The sequence below is a fragment of the Ostrea edulis genome, chromosome 2 (assembly GCF_947568905.1).
Source record: "Ostrea edulis chromosome 2, xbOstEdul1.1, whole genome shotgun sequence".
Taxonomy (NCBI): Eukaryota; Metazoa; Mollusca; class Bivalvia; order Ostreida; family Ostreidae; genus Ostrea; species Ostrea edulis.
In genome coordinates, this window is record NC_079165.1 from 19,255,006 (window position 1) to 19,280,792 (window position 25,787).

At 36.0% G+C, this 25,787-nt stretch overlaps 1 protein-coding gene across 5 annotated transcripts; it reads right to left on the minus strand.

The window, feature by feature from the left end:
• Positions 1 to 4,345: 4,345 nt before the first annotated feature.
• LOC125679731 (sodium bicarbonate cotransporter 3-like) lies at positions 4,346 to 20,068 on the minus strand. 5 transcript variants are annotated; one of them, XM_048919187.2, is made up of 24 exons: positions 19,845 to 20,068; positions 13,333 to 13,478; positions 12,321 to 12,452; positions 11,676 to 11,705; positions 10,848 to 10,974; positions 10,353 to 10,513; positions 9,958 to 10,164; positions 9,386 to 9,471; positions 9,014 to 9,259; positions 8,759 to 8,905; positions 8,538 to 8,644; positions 8,214 to 8,388; positions 7,909 to 8,042; positions 7,256 to 7,808; positions 7,005 to 7,118; positions 6,747 to 6,911; positions 6,113 to 6,291; positions 5,952 to 6,024; positions 5,800 to 5,868; positions 5,488 to 5,664; positions 5,245 to 5,379; positions 5,011 to 5,144; positions 4,747 to 4,865; positions 4,346 to 4,551 (listed from the first exon to the last, which is right to left on the minus strand). In XM_048919187.2, the coding sequence occupies exons 2-23, from the start codon at positions 13,412 to 13,414 to the stop codon at positions 4,769 to 4,771; spliced, it is 3,330 nt and encodes a 1,109-aa protein (XP_048775144.2). In that variant the 5' UTR covers positions 13,415 to 13,478; positions 19,845 to 20,068; the 3' UTR covers positions 4,346 to 4,551; positions 4,747 to 4,768. The 5 variants fall into 5 exon arrangements, with proteins under 5 accessions (XP_048775144.2, XP_048775143.2, XP_056012278.1 ...); XM_048919186.2 differs by having other exon boundaries at positions 4,346 to 4,865; XM_056156303.1 differs by lacking the exon at positions 11,676 to 11,705 and having other exon boundaries at positions 19,845 to 19,940.
• Between the last annotated feature and the right edge of the window lie 5,719 nt (positions 20,069 to 25,787).

The window sequence follows — 25,787 nt, forward strand, 5'->3', positions numbered from 1 at the left end:
TAACTCCTATAAGCAATACAAATAGAGAGTTGAGCAAACACGGACCCCTGGACACACCAGAGGTGGGATCAGATGCCTAGGAGGAGTAACCATCTTCGTCCATCAACATCTTGAACAACGATACGACAACAATGAGAACTGTCATGTAGTGTTTCCCTCACGGATAGTTTTTCTACTTTGTAAAATGCTGTTAGATTATCGCACGTAAGTATTTATGAGGCTGTACGACATGTCATTACATTATTTCACCTGTTTTCACCAGCATTGATTTTAAGTCGGTGTTTACAAACAACTGTCACTCAGCCGTTTCAAGTGACAGTCACGTGTTCAGTTCTGACTTTCATTTCATAAATTCAGCTATTCCAAAAATGTATTACTGACAAAAATTGGAAAGCATATGCAATTCAAAGAAACTACAATACAAAAGTTAAAAGGCAATCTCTAAATACATATTTCATAGAGAGATATGAAGGGGGGCCCAAGTCGAAAGATTTCTGGCCTACAATCAAACCGATTTTGACAAATAAGGGCAATGGCACTATCTTATGTGAAAATGACACTTTAGTCAACGATCAAGGTGCTGTATGTGACATTTTTAACAACCATTTCGTAAATATGGTAAATGATATAGGAACAAACAATGTGCAAATAATTTGTAAAACATTCAAGTGTTAGACAAATTGATACTATCATGGAAGATAAGGACTCACAACCACTATCTTTTAAACCGGTAGACGAATCTTTTATTATTAGAGATGTAAACAAACTCAATATGACGAAAGCTACAGGAGTAGATAATATATCACTCTTGCTTTTAAGACTAACTGTGTCATCATCTATAGCTAAACCATTAGCATGTCTTATAAATAAGGCCATAGAAAACTCAGTTTTCCCCAATTCACTGAAGAAAGCCAAAGTCTGTCCTATTCATAAGACAAAAAGCTGTCTAGACAAAGGAAATTATATACCGTTCAGTGTTTGCCAGCCATCTCAAAGCTCTCTGAGAGAGCCATCCATATACAGTTTTCTGAATATTTTGAGTCTATATTCCACCCTTTCCTTGCTGCTTTCAGAACTGGGTATGGATGTCAGTCCACCTTACTTAGGATCGTGGAAGACTGGAAGAGAGCCTTGGATGAGAATAAGTATGTAGCCCCGCCATTCTTATGGATCTCTCCAAGGCTTTCGACTGTCTCTCCCATGATTTGCTTCTCTTAAAACGTAAACACTACGGTCTTGGAAACGAAGCCTTGTCTTCTGGAAAGTTATCTCAGTGAGAGATATCCAGGGGTCCGTGTTTGCCCAACTATCTATTTTGTATTGCTTGTGGGAGTTATGAGATTGATCACTGTTCGTTATCTTCACCTTGCATCAGTATGTGAACATCGGGGAGTTTTCTAGTTCATTTCAACCAGTATTCAAAGGTATCCCCCAGGGCTCGATACTGTTTAATATCTTTATAAATGATATTTTCGGCTTTGTCTCTGACTCTTCCATTTATAATTATGCTGATGACAACACTGTTTCTTATTCTCGTGAAGAAGCAGATATTTTAAAGACCACCTTGGAAAATGATAGCCTATCCCTTTTAAACTTGTTCAGTTGCAACAAAATGAAATGAAGGCAAACCCTGACAAATTCCAGGCAATCTCAGTAGGAGAGAGAAGCAAATATTTAGATTTAACTTTTGACTTAGGAGAAACTATTCTATGTAGTGAATCGGAGGTTAAACTATTAGGGGTGACCATAGATTTTCAATTAAACCTCAACTCCCATATTGCTGACATCTGTAGGAAGGCAGCTAAGCAACTAAATGTTTTAAAAAGAATAAGACACAATTCTAGTCGTTTAAGTAAACTCACTATTTACCATTCCTTTATTTTATCAAATTTTAGTTACTGGCCTTTTACCTAACAATTTTGCTCTGGAAAGAATACCATAAAAATGGAAAACTACAGAAAAGGGCCTACATTTTATATATAATAATTATGTATCTACATATGATGAATTGCTTCAAAAATATCTTCTTCCAACCTTAAAAGTAAGACGTAAGCGCACACTGGCTTTAGAAACTTGTAAACAAATCCAGTCCTCTCTTTCTTTATAACACCATTGCACTTACAGATCATTCTTACAGTTTTAGATACACAAACACTGTCATTGTGCCCAGTGTCAGGACAAACAGGTATGGGCTGCAATCCTTTAGGTACAATGTTCCTAAGATCTGGAACTCTTTGCCAAATGAAGCTAGGGATCTTACCACCTTAAATCAACTTAAAAGTTTTATTTCCACTTGGTCTGGCCCCACATGTAAGTGTAAATCATGCAGATCTTGGGTCCAGTGTACGGAGCTTTATATGTTACTTCTGCTTCTTTTATCTATGCAGCTTTTTTCTAGCTTACCTTCTTAATGAATTCTGCCTGTAGTGATTTTTTAAAATATTTATATTAATTTACTACCATTATTGATTTTAATTACATTCATTAAATTCTTAGTACTATTTATCCAGCTTTCTATTGAAAATATTTTGTGCTTTTTGCATACGGCGGGTGTGACCGGTCAACAGGGGATGCTTACTCTTCCTAGGCACCTGATCCCACCTCTGGTGTGTCCAGGGGTCCGTGTTTGCCCAACTATCTATTTTGTATTGCTTATAGGAGTTATGAGATTGATCACTGTTCGTTATCTTCACCTTGCAACAAAAAATGCGAATTGGTTTGAATTCTACTGCTGATTTTACATACATCCACTCTTGTCTGTCTGTGGTGTTTTTATTTCTTCCTCTAAGTCTTATGCCTTCATATCTGTATAGTGTATATTCTTGCATGAAATGTTTTGTTCTTATTTTGTTAGTCTGTGATATGTCTGTGTATATGTGTACCTGCATGCTATGTGTCTTTGTCTTTGATATATGTGATAGTCGGTTAAAAAGCTCTACAGAGCTTGTGTTGACTTGTTGATTGTATATAGTACCGACTTTAAACAAAATTTACTTACTTACTATATCATCAGTGATCTTGTCTGTGGAAAGCTGTGTATTTTGTTACAACAGTACCGTGCCATAATATAAGTTTAATGAAAATAAAAATATTAAATAAGTAATTCGTTGTTTTACGCTCTTTCAGTCCTAAAGTCAGACAGGTGCGTTTGATTTACATACATAATGTTGGGATTCCCCTGACCCGTGTGGGGCTATAGACGCCTAATTGACAATGTATAATTAATCTGCTTTAAAGTACAAAAATGATACATGAACATTGGACTATACAGCTTTATTATACCAATGCACGACATTTACCCTTTTAAGTTTTGGATACAATTAATTTGCAGATTGCTGGTGCTGATTGTGTGGTTGTGACACTTGTAGATGAGTCGTAAAAAGTACAGCGTGGAAGTTAAATCCCGCGATTAGCGATATATTAATGACTGTATTTCTTATTATCTTTAAATTTACCAACCGCATTGACATTACCACACTTTAAAACAGTGTGTAAGTTAAATTAGTTTGTCTTCCAATAGAATTATCTGCCCTTTATCCAGTGAGATCCAGGTTAGAATAGGTCCTCAGTACCGCTTGCTTGTCGTAAGAGGCGACTAAATGGGTGCGGGCCTTCGGATGAGACAACAAAAACCGAGGTCCTGTGTTACAGCAGGTGTGGCACGATAAAGATCTCTCCCTGCGCAATGGCCATAAGCGCCAAGCATGGGTCTAAATGTTGCAGCCCTTCACCGGCAAAGGTGACGTCTCCATATGAATGAAAGATTCTCGAGAGGGACGTTAAAGAATATACAATCAATCAATCATTTCTGACCTTTATTTAGACTTATTTATACATCTCGGCGCTGTTAACAAATAATATTCTTTCGAGTCTTCTTCGGAGTGTTGTGAACATCAAAGTTTTTGATTCGTTTGACTTGTGATTAGTGGTTATAATTTCATTTAACAAAGTGTTATTATATACGTCAAGAGCTCATAAACCCATGAAAATTTCTTAACCAGTGTACAATGGAAGAGATGTAAATTAATTAAGTAGATCGGGGTAAGATTGTGTGTAGATTACTGGTAAATGTGTCATTAAATACAGGAAGAGCTAATTAACACAAGAAAATTTTACAATTTAGTTGTTATTATAGGATATTACTAACCAAAATGACATTGTTTTAGTAAAGTGTTTCTTTCAATATTTTCACCTTCTTCCCAACTGAATGTAGGTGCACTCTGCACCACGTAGGCATTCAAAATAGCACTAAATACACCTCCTACACAAAAGAGGTATTTTCTCGAAACTTTCGTGACACAACCCTATGCCATTTTATATACATGTATATCAGAAATATGAAGTGTTTTTCTTTCGAATCTTTTATTCCGTATATAAATTCATTTGCAATCTAAAAAAGTAACATTTTGTAATTTCATAATGCACACAATTATTTTGAGAAGAAAATTACCGACGTGTAAACATATACCTATCATGAATGATACAGTAAGCAATAGTTTCCCCTATGATATACATCCATTGAAGTTCAAAGCACCTTCATTCCTTTAAAATCTAAAACGAAGAAATGAAATCTAATGACAAAAATGTATCATCAATTCTCGTAACAAACAAATTCAATGTGGACTTTTTCTGTTTAACTATGACCATTAATCGTCTGTACACACAATAGTTGATGTTCTATAATACTATGCGAGTATTGATGTCGCTGTAGAAACAATTAATACACGTAATGAAATTCACACATACAAACAAGATGTCCGCAGAATGATTACGCATTCTCTCCGAAATAAAATGCCGCCTTTTGGCCTTTCTTCTCGACGTTTTCTTCATTCTTCATATTCTTTCTATTTCTGTCATTTTTAATGCTGCAAATGGATGTTTATACATCATCATTTCAGAATTAAATTCTATTCTCAGAGGGTATGAAACTTCAGATCACAGGTTTCTTGCTGACAAAACAATGGTGAATGTGTATATTTTGTAATACGACAATAGGTAAGCGAGTCTTACTGGTAGATGGAGTCGTCCCCCTTGGTCGAACTGCGGCGTACCTGAAGCCACATGCCAGTCTTGTTCACTTCCTCAGAAATATTCACCCTATCACCGTAGTTGAACTTTTTATTATCTTCTAACAGATTCTCTTTCTGTTGAAACAAATATAAACCATTAATATATTTCATGACCTTTCTTCTTCCGCTGTGTTTGGTTTCGACATTTGCATTGTTCAATTAAAGTATTACAAACCTCATCTTCCTCGGCCTTTTCTTGGTCCTCCTTGGCCATTTTTTTGTCCTCAGGCATCAAGTCATCCAACCATTTCAATTCTCTTTGTGAAAAGATGTACTCAAACAGTTTCCTTACAATGCAGGTACCCAAGACCTAAACAAAATAAAAGTATTAGTTTCTTGAAATACAAAGTTCTTAACTTTGGTATTTGCCATAAATTCCTGGAATGTCTTAATTCGCGGGAACAAGAAGTATACATACCATAACCGGGAACAAGATGGAAATAGATTTGATCATTTTCACAACCCACAGAACGGCAAGAGATACTATTTGAAACAAGGTGAAGAGATGGACACGCTTGATTGGAACGTGACGAAGGTACATATGGTCAGGCTGGTACTTCTTGGGCATTGCAATAAGAGCTATACGGTCTACGAACTGCGAAGGAAATGTTGACAATAGTTTATGACTATTACTGAATTTGAAATATTTTGATTAAAATATTTTTAACATTTGAGCACATTTTACTTATCAATGAATAATGAAATGGTTGTAAAGCTATTTATAGTTCACCTGCATTCCTTTTAATGCAGCAACACCCATGTACATGAATACTCCGTACAGAACAGGCATAGGGATAACCTGGAGGATAAATAAGATTACATATCTGGCGAATACAACCAATGTTCAAATGATTGATACATGTTTGTTATTGTGTAGCGTACCTTCAGAATTTTGGTCATGAAGACAGAAAGACCGCTTAGAATACCGACAACCAAAGCTGTCACACGCTGTTCTCTGAAAACAAGGGCATGGAATTAGACGCGTGTGGTTATTTTTTTCTGTAAGGAGAAAGACACCAAAATAACTTTATTAAATGACTTACCTGCATCCCAAGAAAACGGGTTTTTCTCCGGGAGCAGTGCTTTCAGATTCTTTTTTCAAACTCATGATGTGGGCCAGAGCAGACACGGTGGCAGCGACGTACCAGGGAAGACCAAAGAGGGAGCAAATCAACACGCACACACCAACCACAAACATATCCAAGTGGTAGCCATTGCCTTTCTGTTAAAAGTCAATGCATTTCAAAGACTTATGTTAAACATAAGAAATTATTTATAAAAAACTATGTTTCAAGGAACGGCATAGTATTAGATAGGGATAGAATATTATTATTATACAGTATTAGATAGGGATAGAATATTATTATTATATAGTATTAGATAGGGATATAATACTATTATTATATAGTATTAGATAGGGATAGAATATTATTATTATACAGTATTAGATAGGGATATAATACTATTATTATAGTATCGAATTTATTTTAACCTAAAGTATAAATTGTGATGTTTTTACTAAATAAATCGTTTTTGTCGATACCATACACCAAGCATATGCTTCATTTGATATTGTGCACGAAGAATGTGTGTAAGGATATTGCAGGGGTAATCTTTAACTACATTTAGTGAGTATGAGTGACGATTTGTAGGAATAATAGCTATCATTAAAACTACCTTTAGTTTGTTCTCTTTCCTGTTGACAATGACCGCTGTGATCTGCTGATCAAGGAAAATCAAAATAGTGGATAGAAACGCGGGAACGATTGCGACTAGGATGACCCACCACGGGTTTTTGTCACTGATAGGATTGATGAACCAAGAACGTCCTGGTTTGGTAGGCTGTAATGGGAATGGTTTCAACGTTATGATAATGCTCTTGGTTACTATGAAAAAAAGATCCTTTTTATATTCTCTTTTGTACTATAAACTTACAGAAAATTTTTCTGGTACTTCTAACTTGGGAGTGCCAATTCCTATGGCAATGTCAAGGCCAACCATAACGATGATGGCAATCAGGACAGCAAAATCGCTAACTATTTGACGAACCTACAAAGACAAAAGACTGAATACGAAGATCTTTGGAAAATGATTATCAAGTGTTGTTTGGTTTACACAGTTCATGCTGCAAACACTATCGATCAATGTACTTTCTTTCTCTTTGAAATAAAAATATATATGCTTACAAAGGTTGGAAAATATCCACTGGTCTTAAATTCTTTCAGACTTGTAGCAAGGAAGTAGGTACCGAAGAACAGAATGATGGATAGGAAGAAAACGTCAGCAACGTATGGGTGGGAGGCACAGTCAGGTCCGACCATGGTGCCGTTGTATAGCTTGCACATCTCCTCGCTCAAGGAAGCGTAGTCCATGGAGGTAGAGTTCATGAAACTCATTGTTGTGGCCTCTTGTACAGCGTATGCAGGACCAGCTCCAAGTGCAAGATCAGTGGTATTAAAGTACGTAGCGTTATCTGGAGGCGTTAGTATGCACGAGCAGTTAAAATGAAACTCGTCTTCCGGGCTGAGATTAACGGGATATAACTTCGTGATTCCAATGACTTTTTTGATAGCTTCGTAAATGAAGATAATGGCAATCAAGCATGCAAAACTTTCCTCCGTAAATCTCGTGATGTACCGTACGAGAGCACTAAGGTCAAAGGCCACTACAAGCATGATGATAACCGTTGTCCATATACCTGTCCATGCTCGGACAGGCATATAATCCCATCCTTGATCCCTGCATTAAAATTATTTTTATGAACAATTGATCATCTTTAAAACACTTTTTACCAAATCATTTACCAGAATTCGTCAATTTTCTTTTTAAATATACGCACATACAAAAACTGTAGACTATCATTTCCAAAACCAACATTGGACCAGTACTACCAAGGATGTTAAGTGGTTGACCAGCGAAGAGAGCAAAGAGAATACCGACGATAGCTGCTGTCAGAATGCATTCCATGGTGCCCTGTACAAAATGATAGTACATTTTTATATGTGAAACGACAAGACGTTAAACACTATATGGAAACCATGGATAAAGTCGATAAGAATAAAAGGATTGTTATTTTTTTTTAAAATCGTGCGAATGTACTTGTATACCAGTATGTAAACAACAAAATTACTGGTGTAAGTATACCATGTATTGGTTTGTTGCCAATCCTAGAAGACCTCCGAATGTAACGTTAGGTGTTAGAGTAGCCAGGTAGAGATAGAGGGTGGAAGCCACACACTGGATATGTAGGCAGTCCTTAAAGTCGCTGGCGTACCACGGGATCTTTCGTTTGACGTCTTCTATCAACCCTCCAAAGAGTCTAGAATTAAGACAAAGTTATTGTTATTGACAGATTTCAATACGAACTCTTGGCATGGATCTATGAAAGATGCCGCATATAGATCTGCAGGACTGGTTAGTTCTGGAGTGATACTTCCGGGTATTAGAGAAAGTACAGCGCATGTTTACCTTCCGGTTCTCTGTAATGTCGGGTCAGCATGACATTCTTCCTCTTCAACTTGTTCTGCTGCTACTTTCGGACCCTCGGGCACCCTGGCATTTTGTTTTCGCGGATCCTGTCAAAAATTTATAATAAATATACATTATTGAACTATATATTACGTGTATATCTTGACGATAACTAAGTGTTCATCAACATCCTTTAAAATTCTATATAAAGCTTTGCTTACCTGAGATGGTACTTTATCAGGGGGTTCTATTCTGATTTTGGGGTCCCATTCCCCAGGAGGTAAAACCGTGACCTGGTCCAGAAACTCGTCAATTCCTGACAGAATATCTTGCCTGTTTTTAGCTCGGAATGCTACTTCCCTAAACACCTAGAAAATAAAGAATTACGATTACTGACAAGTTATTAACCAATAGTATAAAATCTTCCATTTCTATAATGACTGCATTATTCAACAGACCAAGTAAATATCAAGTACCTCATCGACCATGAGGGTAGACATGGAACGTCCCATCTCTACATTTTTGTTTTGGCTTCCAGGAGGTCCCAAGAGGAGAAAGATGAACCTTGTAGGTAGAGGGACCTCAGTCATGTCCCCTATAGACCTAGCTTCGGTCAATCTTACAAAGGCTGTGATTTGGTACTTCAGACAATCCAACTCTCCCACCAAAATATTAGCAGCTTCTGCGCCATCAGGGATCTTTTTCATAAACTGTTGATTCAACTGTAAAGCAAACAACCAATCATGACAATCTGTGTAAATAAGGTAATCTCTCTTTCGATATTTCAATAATTCGTGGTATTGTTTCAATACAGAGCAACATGTAAGAATTGCAACTGGTCCTTTTACCTTTGCACTAGACGCAGATTCGTTTAACATTTCACCAATATTTTCAGGAACACTAGTTGGATTTCTGTTTAATTTTGCTGCGCTGTCTGTAAATAAAACGTGGTCATATATATATAGATATATATATATATATGTAAAACTTATATGGTACCAATTTTGATGCACCAGATGCACATTTCGACAAATAATGTCTCTTCAGCGATGCTCAACCGAAATGTTTGAAATCCAAAATAACTATGAAGTTTTGGAGCTAAATATAGCCAAAAACAGCGTGCCAAAAAAGTGGAGCCAAATTCGTCCAAGGATAAGAGCTATGCACCAGGGAGATAATCCTTAATTTTGAAATGAATTTCTAAATTTTATAACAGTTATTAAATATACATCCGTATTTTCAAGCTAGTAACGAAGTACTAAGCTACTGGGCTGTAGATATATATATATATATATATATATATATATATATATATATATATATAAATATATATATATATATATATAATGTTTTGATACTGAACATCCATTTAAATAAAGTTAGACGTTAAAACACATCAGATATCAGACAACTAACGTACCGCGAGATCTGAAAGACATTTGACTAGAAAAGTTTCTCTTCATGGAACGCTTTCGGAAGTCCGCCATTGATTCATGTTCTGTTGGCATCATGCTGCGCCTGCGCTTTTGGTGTTGATGGGCGTGGTTTGCTATGATTGCCGCCCTAACGTTGTCACGAAGGTTGCTTTCGAGAAGTTTGGCATTGATCAGTTGATCGATTATGAGGTCTAAATGGAATACATTTCAAAAGAAATTATACATGCAAACTGAATAAAATTTTAATGTTGAATTATATGATATATCGTACATTAATATTCTAGTGCATAAAACTTGGACAATGCTTTCATGTAGTTTTAGTATCAAAACTTTTGTGTGAAAAACAATGCTGATCATTCATATTTAACACAAGTCTTACCAGCAACCTGGGTGATGTGAAAGGCGTCCATGTCCAGCATCACGGCCCCCATTAATAGGGAAGACCGGAGCTCGAACAGAGAATGTAGCGAAAGTGAGGCAACGTGTGGTTTAGACCAACGCTCTCCTCCATCTTCTACATCTTCCTCGTATTTCACCCACCTAAAATAACAACAGGCCAATATTAAGTCATATGATTAGTCATCAAAAATGTTTGCTATACTTAACTAGTTTATGTCACTTCTCATGGCAAACCAGATTCCTGGGTTGAATAAACTACATAAGATTCATCGGCACTCTACCGCTCATTTTGAATCGCAAAGGAAGACATTTTGTTATTTCATAGTGACCTTAGTTCTGAACATCTTGTAACATGAAAGGTGAAGATAATGAGCAGTGATCAATTTCATAGACCCAATAAGCAATACAAAATAGATAGTTGGGTAAACATGGACCCCTGGACACACCAGAGGTGGGAGCTTGGTAAAAGTGTTACCTTGCTGTTTCTCTCCATTGGTACTCATTGAGGGCAGTATAAAGGGTGTCCATCTGACAAAAGACGAAGTGGCTCTCCTCATTCTCGCCAATAAGTTGTTGGATGTGTTCACTTGGCGACATGGAAGCTATAAATTGTAAACGAGAATAAGCATACACCATGCAGTGTATATGTAACCAAGTACATTCTGTATTTCTGTGTGTTTTCCTTCTCATCTCTTCAATACATACCACAGCAACACCCGGGTATAACAAGAATATATATATATATATATATATATATATATATATATATATATATATATATAAGCACAAAACCCCAACAACACCCTACTTTCTTAAAGTGTCGGATCTGAGAAGCGCTAAACGTCTTCGTGTATCTTTTAAAAAAATTTTTTTTGACCTATATGTATATATATTGGAATGTGTCATTCTGATTTTCAATAATTGTTTTTTATGGAATGTGTTATTCTGATTTTCAATATTTATATACATGTATGTATATATATATATATATATATATATATATATATATATATATATAAATAAATATAAATAAATAAATATATATATATAAGTAAGAAACATTTTGAGTAATGCTGCTAGTACAGAGTAATTGTCAGACATATTGAAATAGCGATAATTTGAACTATGGATGTGCAAGTCTGTAACATGTAACATTTCTAATTTGCGGATTTTTGTATTCGAAACCTTCACCAACACATCATGCATGAGGTATGACTTAAATGGTTGTTATCATTCACGTTTAATTACTTTACACACAAAATATATTACCATTCCCCTCAAAAAGCAAACTTTTTTCTCTTACCCGGAAGCCCTGTTGTAACCTCGGGAACATCTGTTTTAAAAGAGGCAAATTAATGAACTACTTCCTGTAAAGTCGTTACGTTTTTCATTCATTAATAACTATGGCTATTGTTGTAAGATGTTCTAATCCACATCAAACGTTTGTATCGCGTGTCAATAATCTAACAGGACATTTCAGCTTTTGTTTGTTTTACGTCTTTTTGGGAGATTTCATCCATATTAAGAAGTGACCAGCTGCAGGTGAGGTGTCATGATTTGAGGTTTATGCATGGCGCTTAGGGCCGTAGCAATGAGAGTTTTCTGTCGTCCCAACGCCTGCCGCGAGACGTGACCTCGGTTTTAAGGTTTCATCCGAAAGATCAGCAAATCTCAACTTATAATTCGGAGCGTTGGATGAAGAAAGAGTCATTAACTATTTTGGGTCTCCGGTCGGACGCCGCCAAGGCATGGGTGGGACCTTCCGGTCCCTTAGCCATGCTCTGAGAATTGAGCCACCTCGATCGGGATCTTAGTGGTTTTATTATTCGTAATCTGATTTATTGGCATTAAAATATTTCAAAGTCCACTGTGGGAGAATATAAAGTACACAAGTTATAAATCAGTGTGAACTTTAAGGTAAAGACTGCTTACATCAGATAATACTTACTCGAATTGGAAGTGTCGGAGTTTTTGGGGTAGCCATTTTGTTCCCTGTGTCGTCTAGAACTGGAAGATCGGCCAGGACGTTGTTGTCTCCTTGGCAACCTCACTCCAATCATCTGACGATGAGCATCGCTAGCTGATAAGAAGGAATAAAAGTATTACTAGAACAGTAATATACCACCCTGTCTCAGTTACATGTACCACTCCGAGTTATATATACCACCCTGTCTGAGTTACATGTACCACTCTGAGTTACATATACTACCCTGTCTGAGTTACATATATCACCCTGTCTCAGTTACATGTACCACCCTGCCTAATTTACACATGTACATATACATGTACCACCCTGCCTAATTAACATATGTACATATACCACCCTGTCTAATTTACATATGTACATATACCACTTTGCCCAATTTACATATGTACATATACCACCCTGTCTAATTTACATATGTACATATACCACCCTGTCTAAGTTACATATACCACCCTGTCTAAGTTACATATGTACATATACCACCCTGTCTAAGTTACATATACCACCCTGTCTAAGTTACATATGTACATATACCACCCTGTCTAAGTTACATATACCACCCTGTCTAAGTTACATATGTACATATACCACCCTGTCTAAGTTACATATACCACCCTGTCTCAGTTACATACATCACTCTCAGTTACATATACTACCCTGTCTGTGTTACATATACCACCCTGTCTGTGTTACATATACTACCCTGTCTGTGTTACATATACCACCCTGTCTGTGTTACATATACCACCCTGTCTGTGTTACATATACCACCCTGTCTGTGTTACATATACTACCCTGTCTGTGTTACATATATCACCCTGTCTGTGTTACATATACCACCCTGTCTGTGTTACATATACCACCCTGTCTCAGTTACATATACATGTACCACTCTCAGTTACATATACCACTCTAAGTTACATACACCACTCTGTCTAAGTTACATATACCACATGTAGTCCGCTCTGTTTACCTTCGGTGTTGAAGTTATCGCTACTGAAATTCCGACTCAATCCATAATCCCTCACTGTCTCCTCCGTGTTGGAATCCGTCATAGTGACGTCACCAGATTTAACCAATACAAGGTCTCAAATCGCTGTCAACTTCAATTTCTGCCGTCTGAAAAGATTGTTTTAAAAAACACCATAAATAAAGTCAAATCCAAAGAAAGTTATGTAAAGGCAGGCGACTTCTAGATCATAGAGCCATCGATTTTTAGTTAACGTTCGGAGTTCAACACTGCAGAGGACAATGGCGCCTCTGATTACATGCGGTCTCGCTTTTGAAAGGTAAAAATGTAAATACTTTGCGCTGATTATTGGGGGATATGTACAAACCTGTTTTATATCAAAAACGCCAAATTCAAAGTAACCATCGATATAAATCTTGTGGAGCACGCATGTCATAGAACTTCAACGTACACATACAAGTCCATTGAAATTCCTCCCCAATCATTTTGATACAAGCTACCTCCGTTATGATATCAAATACAGTGACATTGTAAAACATCTCTTTCCCCCTTCTCTCTCTCTCTTCAGAGTCGTGCCCGAAGTATATACAGGAAATTTACAATGTGTAAATAATATCTTGAGATGAGAGTTTTCTTTTTTGATTTCTTGTGTTTATTGAGAACAAAATTCTTTAGCCTGTCAGACATAAAAGGAAACCTCAGACTTGTTGAATGTGAGACGCGACTTACTCATGATGGTTGTAATATCTCTGTTTTCTGCTTAAAGCTACTGAAATAAATTAACTTTATATCACAAAATGTTTAAACGTGCGATAGACATGCGCACGTTTGAAAAGAACACGGAAATATGTTTACATTAGTTGTTTTTTTTTTATATGTCTGACATACTTTGATTGAACATACAATGCAATGTCCTAACGTTCTATTAAATGTTAGCAGGCATTCACTATGATTCAGAGCGAATATCAAAAGATAGAGAGAAGAAAAAGCCTTCTTTTTATTGGTGTCAACGACGAAGAAAATTACTGGAAAAGTACCAAGACCTAGGTGTGTATACACTTATCGACCGATAGTACGAAACTTATAAAGGTCATATAAAATCCAGCAATTTAGAAATGAATTCATTTCCTGTCAATAAAAATACGACTAAAGTCTTTCGCCTAAACTGTACAGGTGTAATTTTCCAAAACAAACAGGGGGGGGGGGGGGGGACTGGAATTACCATGTTTGTAGATATTATTTTGTAACAAAGTCGTATCATCCCCCCCCCCCCAAATCTGTGGAAATGTTATTTACCATGTAAATGTGTGCATTTGGTGTTTTCAGATTGATTTGTCTATTTCTGAGAAATATTTGACTTTTTAAATTTGACGATCATTAATGTATACATATATATATTTAACCCAGTAAAACTGTTTAATTTGAATAGATAATCCTACATATGTTATACATGTATACTTTTCTCTTAATTGCTTGGTATTCATTAGTAACAAGGAGGAAGCAATGCGTTAAACTAAAATACTTTCTTGACCACAGTACAGACCATTCAACAACTTTTGTGGATTGTTTAAGCTAACCAATAGTCTAGTGCTCTTTTAAATATGAATGGTCAGGACAAGAGCATAGTAAATTTCCTCAATTCATAAATCTTTTTCTATGATAAATGATGTGTATCCGAAGGTCTCTTTATCATTTATCGCCCTCTCATCACTAGCATGACTACGGTAATGTCATGGACAGGCGATTAAGGATTGTCCAAACACTGGCCATGACAGTTGACCAGTCTCCGCCAGCCGTTCAAAGCGCTGCTGGTCACTAATTTTGACAGTTGTGTGTATTTAACATCGACCAAGTGTCATTTGGTCAGGTTAATCAAATTTGGTGACGAAAGGGTCCTTTTCAAATTGCGAACAAGTTAAGCTTAAAATGTTTGAGTGTTGATTATTTTTGCAATGTTTCATTTTCACCTTTTGACCTTATGGGGTTAATTGCGCGTGTGGACATCGAGCTAATTCTAGATTTTCGTTACACCGCTGGTAAAACTTTGTTTCTTGAATTCCTTTTACTACTTCAACAAAAATAGCTAAAACTAGACACGTACTTGTGAATTATATCTACTTGTCTCTAATTTCACTACGTAGCACACACAAAAATACTTGGACCCCAATATATTTAATCTACAACATACGCTGTTTTCCGCTGACATTTTTATAGTGATAATATTTCAGTCCGTCGAAGATAAATGCATGAAAATTAAGGATTATAAATGTTAGTGAAAGTAAACATATTAAAGCAAAACTATCTAAAACCAGGTTATTTGAAATAAGTCACGGTGCGCTCTCTCTCTCTCTCTCTCTCTCTCTCTCTCTCTCTCTGAGCCGTAGAGCGAAAGCGTTTTGGAATAAATGTGAAATCTTCATCTGAATTTATATATATATATATGTATATATATATATATATATATATATATATATATATATATATATATATATACATACATACTTCCGATGATGAAGAGTGTATTGCATATTTCTATATATATATACATATACATACTTCCGATGATGAAGAGTGTATTACATATTTCAAATTAAGACAGAAGCTATCTGTCCTCCTTCTTTTTTTTTTACATTTTGATTTACAAGCACAACCTTCCGCATTTTTGTACCGCCACCGTACCGGGTCTTAGTTTTATTGCCATGACATGATCACTTGACCAGTTGCAGTACTTGAAGTACATGTATCCATCATGCAAAATTACCATCGTCTCTTCCATTCATTAGAATTCATTTGTCACATTAATTGTCTACGGCTTGAACGTCAAACCCTGCCCATTTATAAATGTTGACAAGGTTAATGTCGCACTGACACGGCTTTCGTAACTCTATAAACATTATTTTCTGTCGCGTTTCGTAAGATATTTGATAATTAAGTATTACTAGTAGTTATGATTTTTTTTAAATCAAGGAAGCAATAGTTATGCGACTAATACCGTGGGATTTTTTTTAAGTTAAAGGACCACACTGTTAGATAGTTCATATATAAAAACAAGTCCGTGATAATTAAATTTATACCTATCAAGGCGTAAGAAATTAAGCATGCATACATTTCTTAAAGTGTCGACAAAATTTACGACAACGGGATGACTTAGTTCCTACGGCAGACAGCCAGGGCTAGCATGCTCCACAATCCTTCAAAAGGAAATATATTAAGGTCCTTCAGGAGGTGAATCTAGTTATTATTAGTGTGTGGGTGCGATGTATTGCAGTGAGCACGGTTGGGATATTCCAGTCTCGTTTCATTGAAAGGGGAATCTGGAGAAATGTTTTATCGTGTGCGTCATGTTTGACTTAAACAATAAACAGTAATTTCGCATTAATTCAACAAGGCAAGACATTATGGTGATAAAATTCTAATATATGCCACAAATGTCAGTGATAGAAAACTATATATTTGTCCTCCAATGTCAATCCAGTGAAGACGATTAATAAAGCGTACACAACTAGTGCATCTTTTTTTTTCTAAATTCATTGTACAGTCAGATCTTTGTCAAACATACATATGAATTAATTTATACAGACTATGTTAAAGTCGATTTGCATTTTTAATTTCCCGTTTATAGCAAAGTCACTTTGTCGTCAACTTGTGATGAGCAATGACAAAAAAACACGCCTAAAGCCAGTGATTGAAATTAACAACCATGCCTGCAGCAAGTGCGCATTAAAGACTTTTAAAACAAAACCTAAAATCCATTATTGTCTGGTGGTCCTACATAGCGATACATGCATGCATGGTTATGTAGTTAGAAGGGTTTTCTATCATGCATTACATAAATTAACAATCCCCCGTGTCTGATACTATCTTTAGATGAACTCTGCCGCGTGTCCTAAAGTCGGTTGAATGCAGTGCATTAAAAACCTGTTGTCCTTTCCAATGTTTTTATCTGTCACATATAAATTGTCACAATTAAACGATATTGATGTAGAAAACACTCAAAACAGCCTATATATCATTATTTTTATCAATGAATAACGTATATTGAATGGAGTGAGAACTTTACTCAATTGGCTGGTGTGCAGCAGCTGTTCAATAATCCACTAGCTAAAATACCTGAGACTTTAGAAACCAGGAAATCAGTTTGGCTGTTGACGAGCGGACAGAAGACAGTGATGGAACAATAACAACCATAAAAACATCAGCCATTTAACCAGTACGTCATAATGCTATAAGGTGAGTAAGTTTCATGAATGTCCTTTAAGGTAGCTCACTACACTAAAGCTTATACTCCGTATGACACCACGTCACAAGATGGCGATTTAAATGTTTTGTGAAATAATTCGTATCGATCGATTTGTTTGTTTATCATCGTAGCTCAGTGGTTAAAGCATTGGGCTGGAAAAAGAGAAAAATAAAAAAAAAATAAAGCAAAAAAAAAAAAAAAGCATTGGGCTGTTGAACCGCAGATCTCGAGTTCAAATCCCCCAGAGAGTCTTTTATTCATATATGTTGAAATATTTTTTTAAAAAATCATGTTTTTATCCAAATTTGTATATGTTTTGGCATATATACTTATTGTATATCATCATATCTTTTATAATTTCATAATGATGATGTTTTTACCATTGTCAAATACACGAAAAATAGAACAAAATGCAAACCTGGATACAACTGGGGGAAAACCCCCCCAAAAAAACAACAACTCCAACTAGATATTTCTTAACGTCTTCAGAGGATAAGCAAATTTACAAATATTCAGTGTGTAAGTTTGTAAGGCAACATAATCAGAACGGATCTCGGCAGGACTTCAGCTCAGCTGAATATTTGAACTGACGACTTCATCGAATCTCGGAGCAGTCTTTCATATTTCATGTCTGGAAATTTACATCAGCTTCTGCTGGTTCTAGCAATTAATGTGCACTTACATGTAGGTGACACAGCTGTTCGCTTCCAATACGTGATTTGACTGTTAAACTAACTCTCTGTCACTATTAATGTTGTATTGCTAACCGTCTGGACATGAAAATCCAAAAATATAAACAAGTCACTAAATTTTCCGTTCCAACTGAGGTCTCCCATGAAGAAATCTTTATCTCCTGATATTGAAGAGTTCCTATAGTCTGTTTTTCGTTATTACTGACACGTACCAACAGCCCATACCTATTGTGTATCACTAATACAGACAAAAGAGCAGCAGAACTCTTCAATTTAAGGAGATAAACAATTCCTTAAAAGGAGTCCTCATTTGAACGGAAAATTTAGTGACTGTTTTTATTTTGGGATTGGCATGCCTAGACGGTATGCAATGCAACATAAATAGTGATAGAGAGTTAGTTAAACAGTCAAATTACTTATTTGAAGCGAACTGTCAAATAGGTGCATATTAATTGCTAGAACTGGACGAAGTTGAATGTAAATTTCCAGACATGAAATATGTAGGACTGCTCTGAAATTCGGTGAATATCCAGCCGAGCCGAATTTCAGCTGAGATTAGCCAAAGAACATGGCAATTATGAAATATTTACATTTCCAATGTGTGTGTGTGTGTGTGTGTGTGTGAGAGAGAGAGAGAGAGAGAGAGAGAGAGAGAGAGAGAGAGAGAGTATTCCGTCATTTGCAGATGTAGAAAATATCCTGTAATTGTTTTCCTTTAACGCATTCTGCAATGAGGACGATGCCCTCGTTATGAAATTGGGTCAGCTGCTTAAGTTCTAACTACACCATGTAACACGAAGACGTCATTACAAATCCGACGTTATTTCAAAAAGAAATTAAAAAACGAATTCCGGTCACGTGGTAATTAACTGGGGGAAAATCCTCTATAAATGTTCTGAAACGCACAAGGTGTCAAGGTAAACTATTTTGCACATCCTTGCAATTTAAACATTTAAATACAAGATTTAAAGCTGAAAATACAAATGTCGATTGACAGCAAGTTGCAATAAATGATAAACGGAAATGTAGAAGGTGGTTGACCACGATGTAAAAACTGCATTGTCAATAGGAGTAGAAGGCCGGTGTCACAGCGTAAAACGAAAGCCGGCCTTTCATCTTAGTTAAGTACAATCGACATCTGTAAATTATACCTGTGTTAAAATGTTTAACGTCTGAGTCGACGAGAGATAATGATATATTTATTGTTAAGAAGATACTCCAAAATTGAATTCTTATTGACCAAAGTCCCCCCAAACTTTGTACAATTCACAGCACAGCTACGCATCCCAATATAAAATTGATCAACTGAGGGTTATTTCAATATTTATTATAAAACAATGAAAATTCATGTATTTTTCATGTTTCATTTCATTAATCTATATTTTTTTCAAAAGAAAATTAAATAAAATAAACTTTAAAGTCTTTTAAATTAAATCATCCATATATCATTGACATTAATTTTCAAGGTTAAAATTTTCTCTCATTGAAAAAAAGATATTTGACAGGGATATTAAACAAAATTGCGTAATTGAATATTGCTGATTTCATACACAGGACCAATGAAAACCCACTATTCCACTTACCCGAGGTAGAAAGGCAAGAAATGAGGGTTTCCTTTCCGGAAAACGCTTAGCGCTCCCCGTGCCCGATCCTGTGCAGTCTACAGGTAGAATCGGAAAGGACCTGCGTCGTAAGAACTAATGTGTTATAAAGGAAATATTGCCTCTCGTCTTTAGTGACGTGGACTCTTGTCACGGTATAAATAGTCTTGTCATATTTCATGAAGACCAGAGAGAACTTGATGAACGTACACGGAAAGAGAATACTGCTTATATATCGTATCATTAGCATTTATGATAATTGATAACGGTGGTTTTTCATAGAAAGTATTTTTAAAATTCACAAGCGTAGTTAGTGCAAGAGACATCACAATAACTACAATTGTATTGTGCTAAATGGTTCGTTATCCGTCAAGACGACGTGTGAAGGTGGCTTTCTAACCAATAACACACCGTAAATCATTCAAAGTAACATGTTTCATTAGTGTTTTCTATAGTGTTATGAATGAAGGAAGACAGAGAAACTCGATACAAGCTGCTTTGGAGTAACGTATTCAGTTTCTCTGTAGATTGAAAGCACGGGGATAAACATGGAACCCCCCTCAATGTGAAGAAATCTTAAACTTTGATATTTCTATGGCAATCATCTTCAGGACATTTTGATCTCCTTCGTGTGTCTATCATGACTTAGGTCTGATCTTAGTATACTGTGGAGTAGTACTAGTGTACAAGTTTAATGTTTCCTCTGTAAGCTTGCGCCGTACAGTGACCGGTCTGTGCGTGAAGAAGTTACACTTCAATAACCTTCAGTCAGGACCGCAATGATAGGGATGCAGTGCTCCCATTTTCCTAGAAGAATTCCTTTAACACTAGAGTTTGTGTACAATGAATCGCGTAGAATTTGAAAACGAAGATACTGTTAATCCATTTAGTGTCCACACAGACCTATCCTGCTACACTAGTGTACGGGAGAAAACATAAGTCAATGTATGATTTGGCTTTACGCAATAAAGTGCCCAGTTATTCAGACCCAGTTTATTCTCTGGAAACCATTTATAACAAAGTAAATGAGAACAAGTTATTACAAGTGCAAAGTATGGAAATAATGAAGAACACGAGGTTCACAGGCCTTAACGGTCACCTAAGTATCAGAGACCTGTCAAGGAGTCTCATATGGATTTCAGTCTCATTCTGGAGTCTTTTGTGCAGCTTTATGATCTTCCTAAATGTGCATATAATTCCCATTCAATTACAATAGAATGAACGAAGAAGTTTGAGTCAATCAAATCGGCTCTTAACCCCCACCCCCTACACATGATGAATTATATCTGTAATATTTGTAGGCAGCTGTATCCTCACCTCTAAATGTGTATTCATCTTATATCGAACGCATTGTTTATACATTGATAACACTATATGACCATTTTGGTCCACACCTGAAGTCAGAACCCCTACCCCGGGGGTCATGAAGTTTGTCATTTTGGTAAAAGGCTTCCTTGTCTACATAATTAAGTTTTTCTTTCAGATGTGAAGTACAGAAGAAGAGTTTTTTAAAAATGGTCCCTGTGGAGCAAGAGTCATGAAAGAAGATGGACGCATAAGACTGTACTTCTGCAGGATTTGCCAACACGAGACATAATTATCTGGTTTAGATGACTAGAAGATTGCTGAAAACATATAAACTACTCAATTAAACTCGTCTTTTGCTTGCATGATTGTGTAGCCGATTAAAAGCCGGTAATGATAAGTCCACAGATGCAAACAAGCCATGAATGTGCATTTGGTCCCACCCCGGAGTTCCAAAGGCTATGGTTAGTGCACAGTCAAGTCCATTTATTGTTTAATGTCAAACTAATTGCAACAGAAATTGTTTTGTGAAAAAAATCTACTACTCACAAAATATATGTGGTAAAACATCGATCAAAATCAATTTCTTTGTCAATTTCTATAGAATGGTCATGTTGGTACAAGTACCACCCTAGGGCGTGAATCCCTGACCCAGAGGTAATGAATTTCACAATTCAGGTAGAGAACTTCATGGGCATCATAACCATGCATTTAGGTTTTCTCACACATGTCTGAGAGTATAAAAGAAGATATTTCTAAGACTAAATACATTTTCACTAGAGAGCCATATTGGTCCCCACCCTATGGCCTAAACCCCAAAACCCAGGAGTCATGATGTTCACAATTTAAGTAGAGATCTTCATGGACATCATAACCATGTCTGAGAGTAGAGATAAAGATTTTCCAAGATTTAATATCATAATATCTATACTATATAACCATTTGGCCCCACCCTAGAGACTCAACCCCTGACCAAGGGGTCATGAATTTCAAAATTTGGCAAAGGGGCCCTAAGAAAGCTAATGTCATAAATTTCACATCTTGCATTCCTTTTATCCCAAAGATGTTTCACGCTAGAAATGTTAGCAGTTGGCCTTGTAGTTTGCAAGAAGTTAAAAATGTACAATTGTTAACGGACGACACACGACCCACGGCAATAGGTCACCTCGGTGACATAAAAACCAGATGTAAGTATAAAAATCGTGGAGTTCAAGTAAAACCATATATTTGTATAATAAACATACACAGTTTTTTCAGTGACTTACGATCGTTTTTAGCTAACCTGAGCTGAAAGCTAAAGTGAGCTTTTATGATCACCTTTTGTCTGTCGTCTGTCCGTAAACTTTTCACATTTTTATCTTCCGCAAAACCACTGGGTCAATTTCAATCAAACTTAATACAAATCATCTTTGGGTATAGTGGATTTACGTTTGTTCAAATGAAGGACAAGTTCCCTTCAAAGAGGAGATAATCACGAAAATGTAAAAATAGGGTGAGGTCATTTAAAAATCTTCTCAAGAATCACTGGGCCAATAAAGTTGGAATTCACATGAAAGCTTTCTGACATAATGCAGATTCAAGTTTGTTCAAATCCTGGCCCCAAGGTTAGGGTGGGGACCACACTAGTGGATCAAAGTTTTACATGCGAATACATAGGGGAAATTTTAAAAATCTTCTCAACAACCACTGGGCCAGAAAAAGGAAATTTAATTACATAAAAGGTTCCTGATATAGAGTAGATCCAAGTTTGTGCAGATCATGGTCCCCGGGGGTAGAGTGAGATCAAAGTAGGTGATTAAAGTTTTACATCAAGATTTATTATTGGAAAATGTTATACCAATCTTCTTCTCAAGAACTACTGGGTTAGAAAAGTAAAACATTTACATGAAAGCTTCCTGACATTGAATGTATTCAAGTTTGTTGAAATCATGGTCCCCGGGGGTAGGGTGGAGCCAAAATAGGGAATCAAAGTTTTATATGCTGATATATATAGGAAAAAATCTTTAAAAATAATTTTTGAGCTATCTAAGCTAGGGCTGTCATATTTTGTATATATATTCTTTACGGCAAGAATTGTTGTGGAGGCATCTTTGTATTTTGTGAATTCATTTTCAGTTATGTTGTGATCATTTGGGGCTAGGTTGTGGTCACAATTTGGGATCAAAATTTGTCATGGCAATAAAGATTCATAATTTTTTTTTTTTTTTTTAAATAACATCAACTGAACAACGACAAGACAAAGGTGAGCGATGTGACCAATGGGTATCTTGTTGATCGTGATGATATAAAACCTGATCAATCCAGATATCAGACATTCCACATAAATTAAATTTTCTATGTATACAGCCGATCCATTGGTTCCGACCAATATCTGCTTCAGAATAAGTATCTATATAAAATGCCCGTGTTTTAATTTTCTGGGCTAATAATATTGATTTACACCAATATGATATTTTCCCCGTAAACACGGATAACGCCATTATGCTAAACAGTTCACTCTACATGTATACCATGTAATTTGGGGTACTGCTCTTTCAGATAAATTATATGTTTTGAAGATTTGTAATGAACATCTTCACTAATATCAAGGTTTTTAAAACCCACTAACATTCGATTGCATAATTTTCTTGATTACACCATACATTGCTTTTTAAGCGTGGTCAATAAATGTTTTCTAGCTTTTAAAAAGGAGCAAGATCTACAAAATATAATACCTAAGTATTCAAACTCTTAAATATCTTCTAAACCCAGGTTGTTATAATAAAAATGTCATTTTATTAATAGGACCCTTGTTATTAAAAGTACTTTATGAAGAGCACTAGCCTACTACATATATCAAGCAATCTATGGCTGGGTCTAAATATCACCGAGGCAGACAAGGGTAATGGGACGGAGGATTACATGTATTTTTGACTACAACCATTTCAGATTCTCTATCGTAAAATTGAAGCAGCTAATTTCCCTTCATACTTTGAAATGTTGAAATTATGTGGTAGGAGGTCAGCGAGATCGCAACCACTGTGGTAAGATATACAGATTTATCACGGTACTCCACACCCGGTGGACAACGCAGTCGTAACAATGATACATTTTCACTAATTGTAAACTTTGCTTGATGTGGATGTCGATTTCTGTGTTTTGGGGTTGGTGGTTTTCTGGTCTTCAGGACACTAACTTTATTAACTTTGTGCTTGGTCTTTAGGACACTAACCCAGGGTTCCCATCAACTATTTTCTCCTTTATCCTTGATAGATTTAGTTTAAATTTTGCAACCCCAGTAAAACGCATTTTATTAGATGTAGAGAAAAATATCCACACCCAATCATACATATAACGACCGCCAACAGAATAAAAACACAAACTATCGCAGTAGTGTTGGAAACATGTACGTTGTAACAACAAATTCTACCCTTAATGGCCATTGGAACAATATTTACCGAAACCTTTTAGAGTTTACAAGTTCCCTACATCGCCCTGACCAATCACTATCACAGTGCAGCTATCAAGAATGGAAGTCCTTTTAGGGCATATCAAAATATTTTAAAATCTAAAATAACGATTTTTAGAATTCGTTATTTTATATTATTTCAAATTTAGAGTCCCGTTGTTTACAAATTCGTTATAACAAATTTAATTCGTTATATTAACATTTGCCAATGTGTTTCCTCAAATGACAATACTAACTTATTTGTGGACATGAAGTCGGTCACGTGATCACACTTTCTTGAGTATGAATACAATTACATCCAAGTATTTGGACCAATTATACTACTTTCACCTGGTTTCTTGCTCACGCAATGGCATCTTAACAGAAACAGAAATACACACATCAGAATACATTTAAGAAATGAAACTAATTTTGACCTTTATTGTATATAATAATACCGCGAAGTGGATGGTATGAAGCGTAAACTGCACCAAGTTAAGTTATATCGTAACTACTCTGTACAAGTCTTTGTTTATAAAAAAAAAAAAAAAAGTAAACAAACACTGATAAATAGAAATCACGTGCACCGCGCAGGGATATACCTTGTATAGCAACATCCCGACAAAGCGTCGACCGAAAAATCCGCCATCTTGGTTTTTTGCATAACCGGAGCGTTTACTTTATTGATCAAATTTGAAAATGCAATGTATAGTTTGCAACGAATCTGAAAAACAGAAGATAAGCTTGTAGGAGTTATGAGATTGATCACTGTTCGTCATCTTCACCTTGCATGTGTAGGCTACATATGCAAGCCTAATGTTTATTCACAGCGCAAGGTCGAGCGTTTGAGTCGCTCCGACAGAAAGCACCGGAAAGTTTAAATCTAGACCCGACATCACACAAAATACGTCATGTACCAAAAAAAAGCTATATAATGTGCGGTTTTTGATTTTATAAGTTTTAAACTAAATTGCAACTTACCATAACATGCTGCATTATCGCCAATTAAACCCGACACAGTGAAATAGGTCAGCAATTAACAAATTGCGATCCACATGTCAATCGATGTGACGTGACGTCATTTGGTACAATTTGCAAGACATACCGCATTTTATGATTTAATAACGGGATCAAGCAATTCCCAAAGTGAAAATATATTTTATAATGAAACAGCACTTGATTTATCATTATTT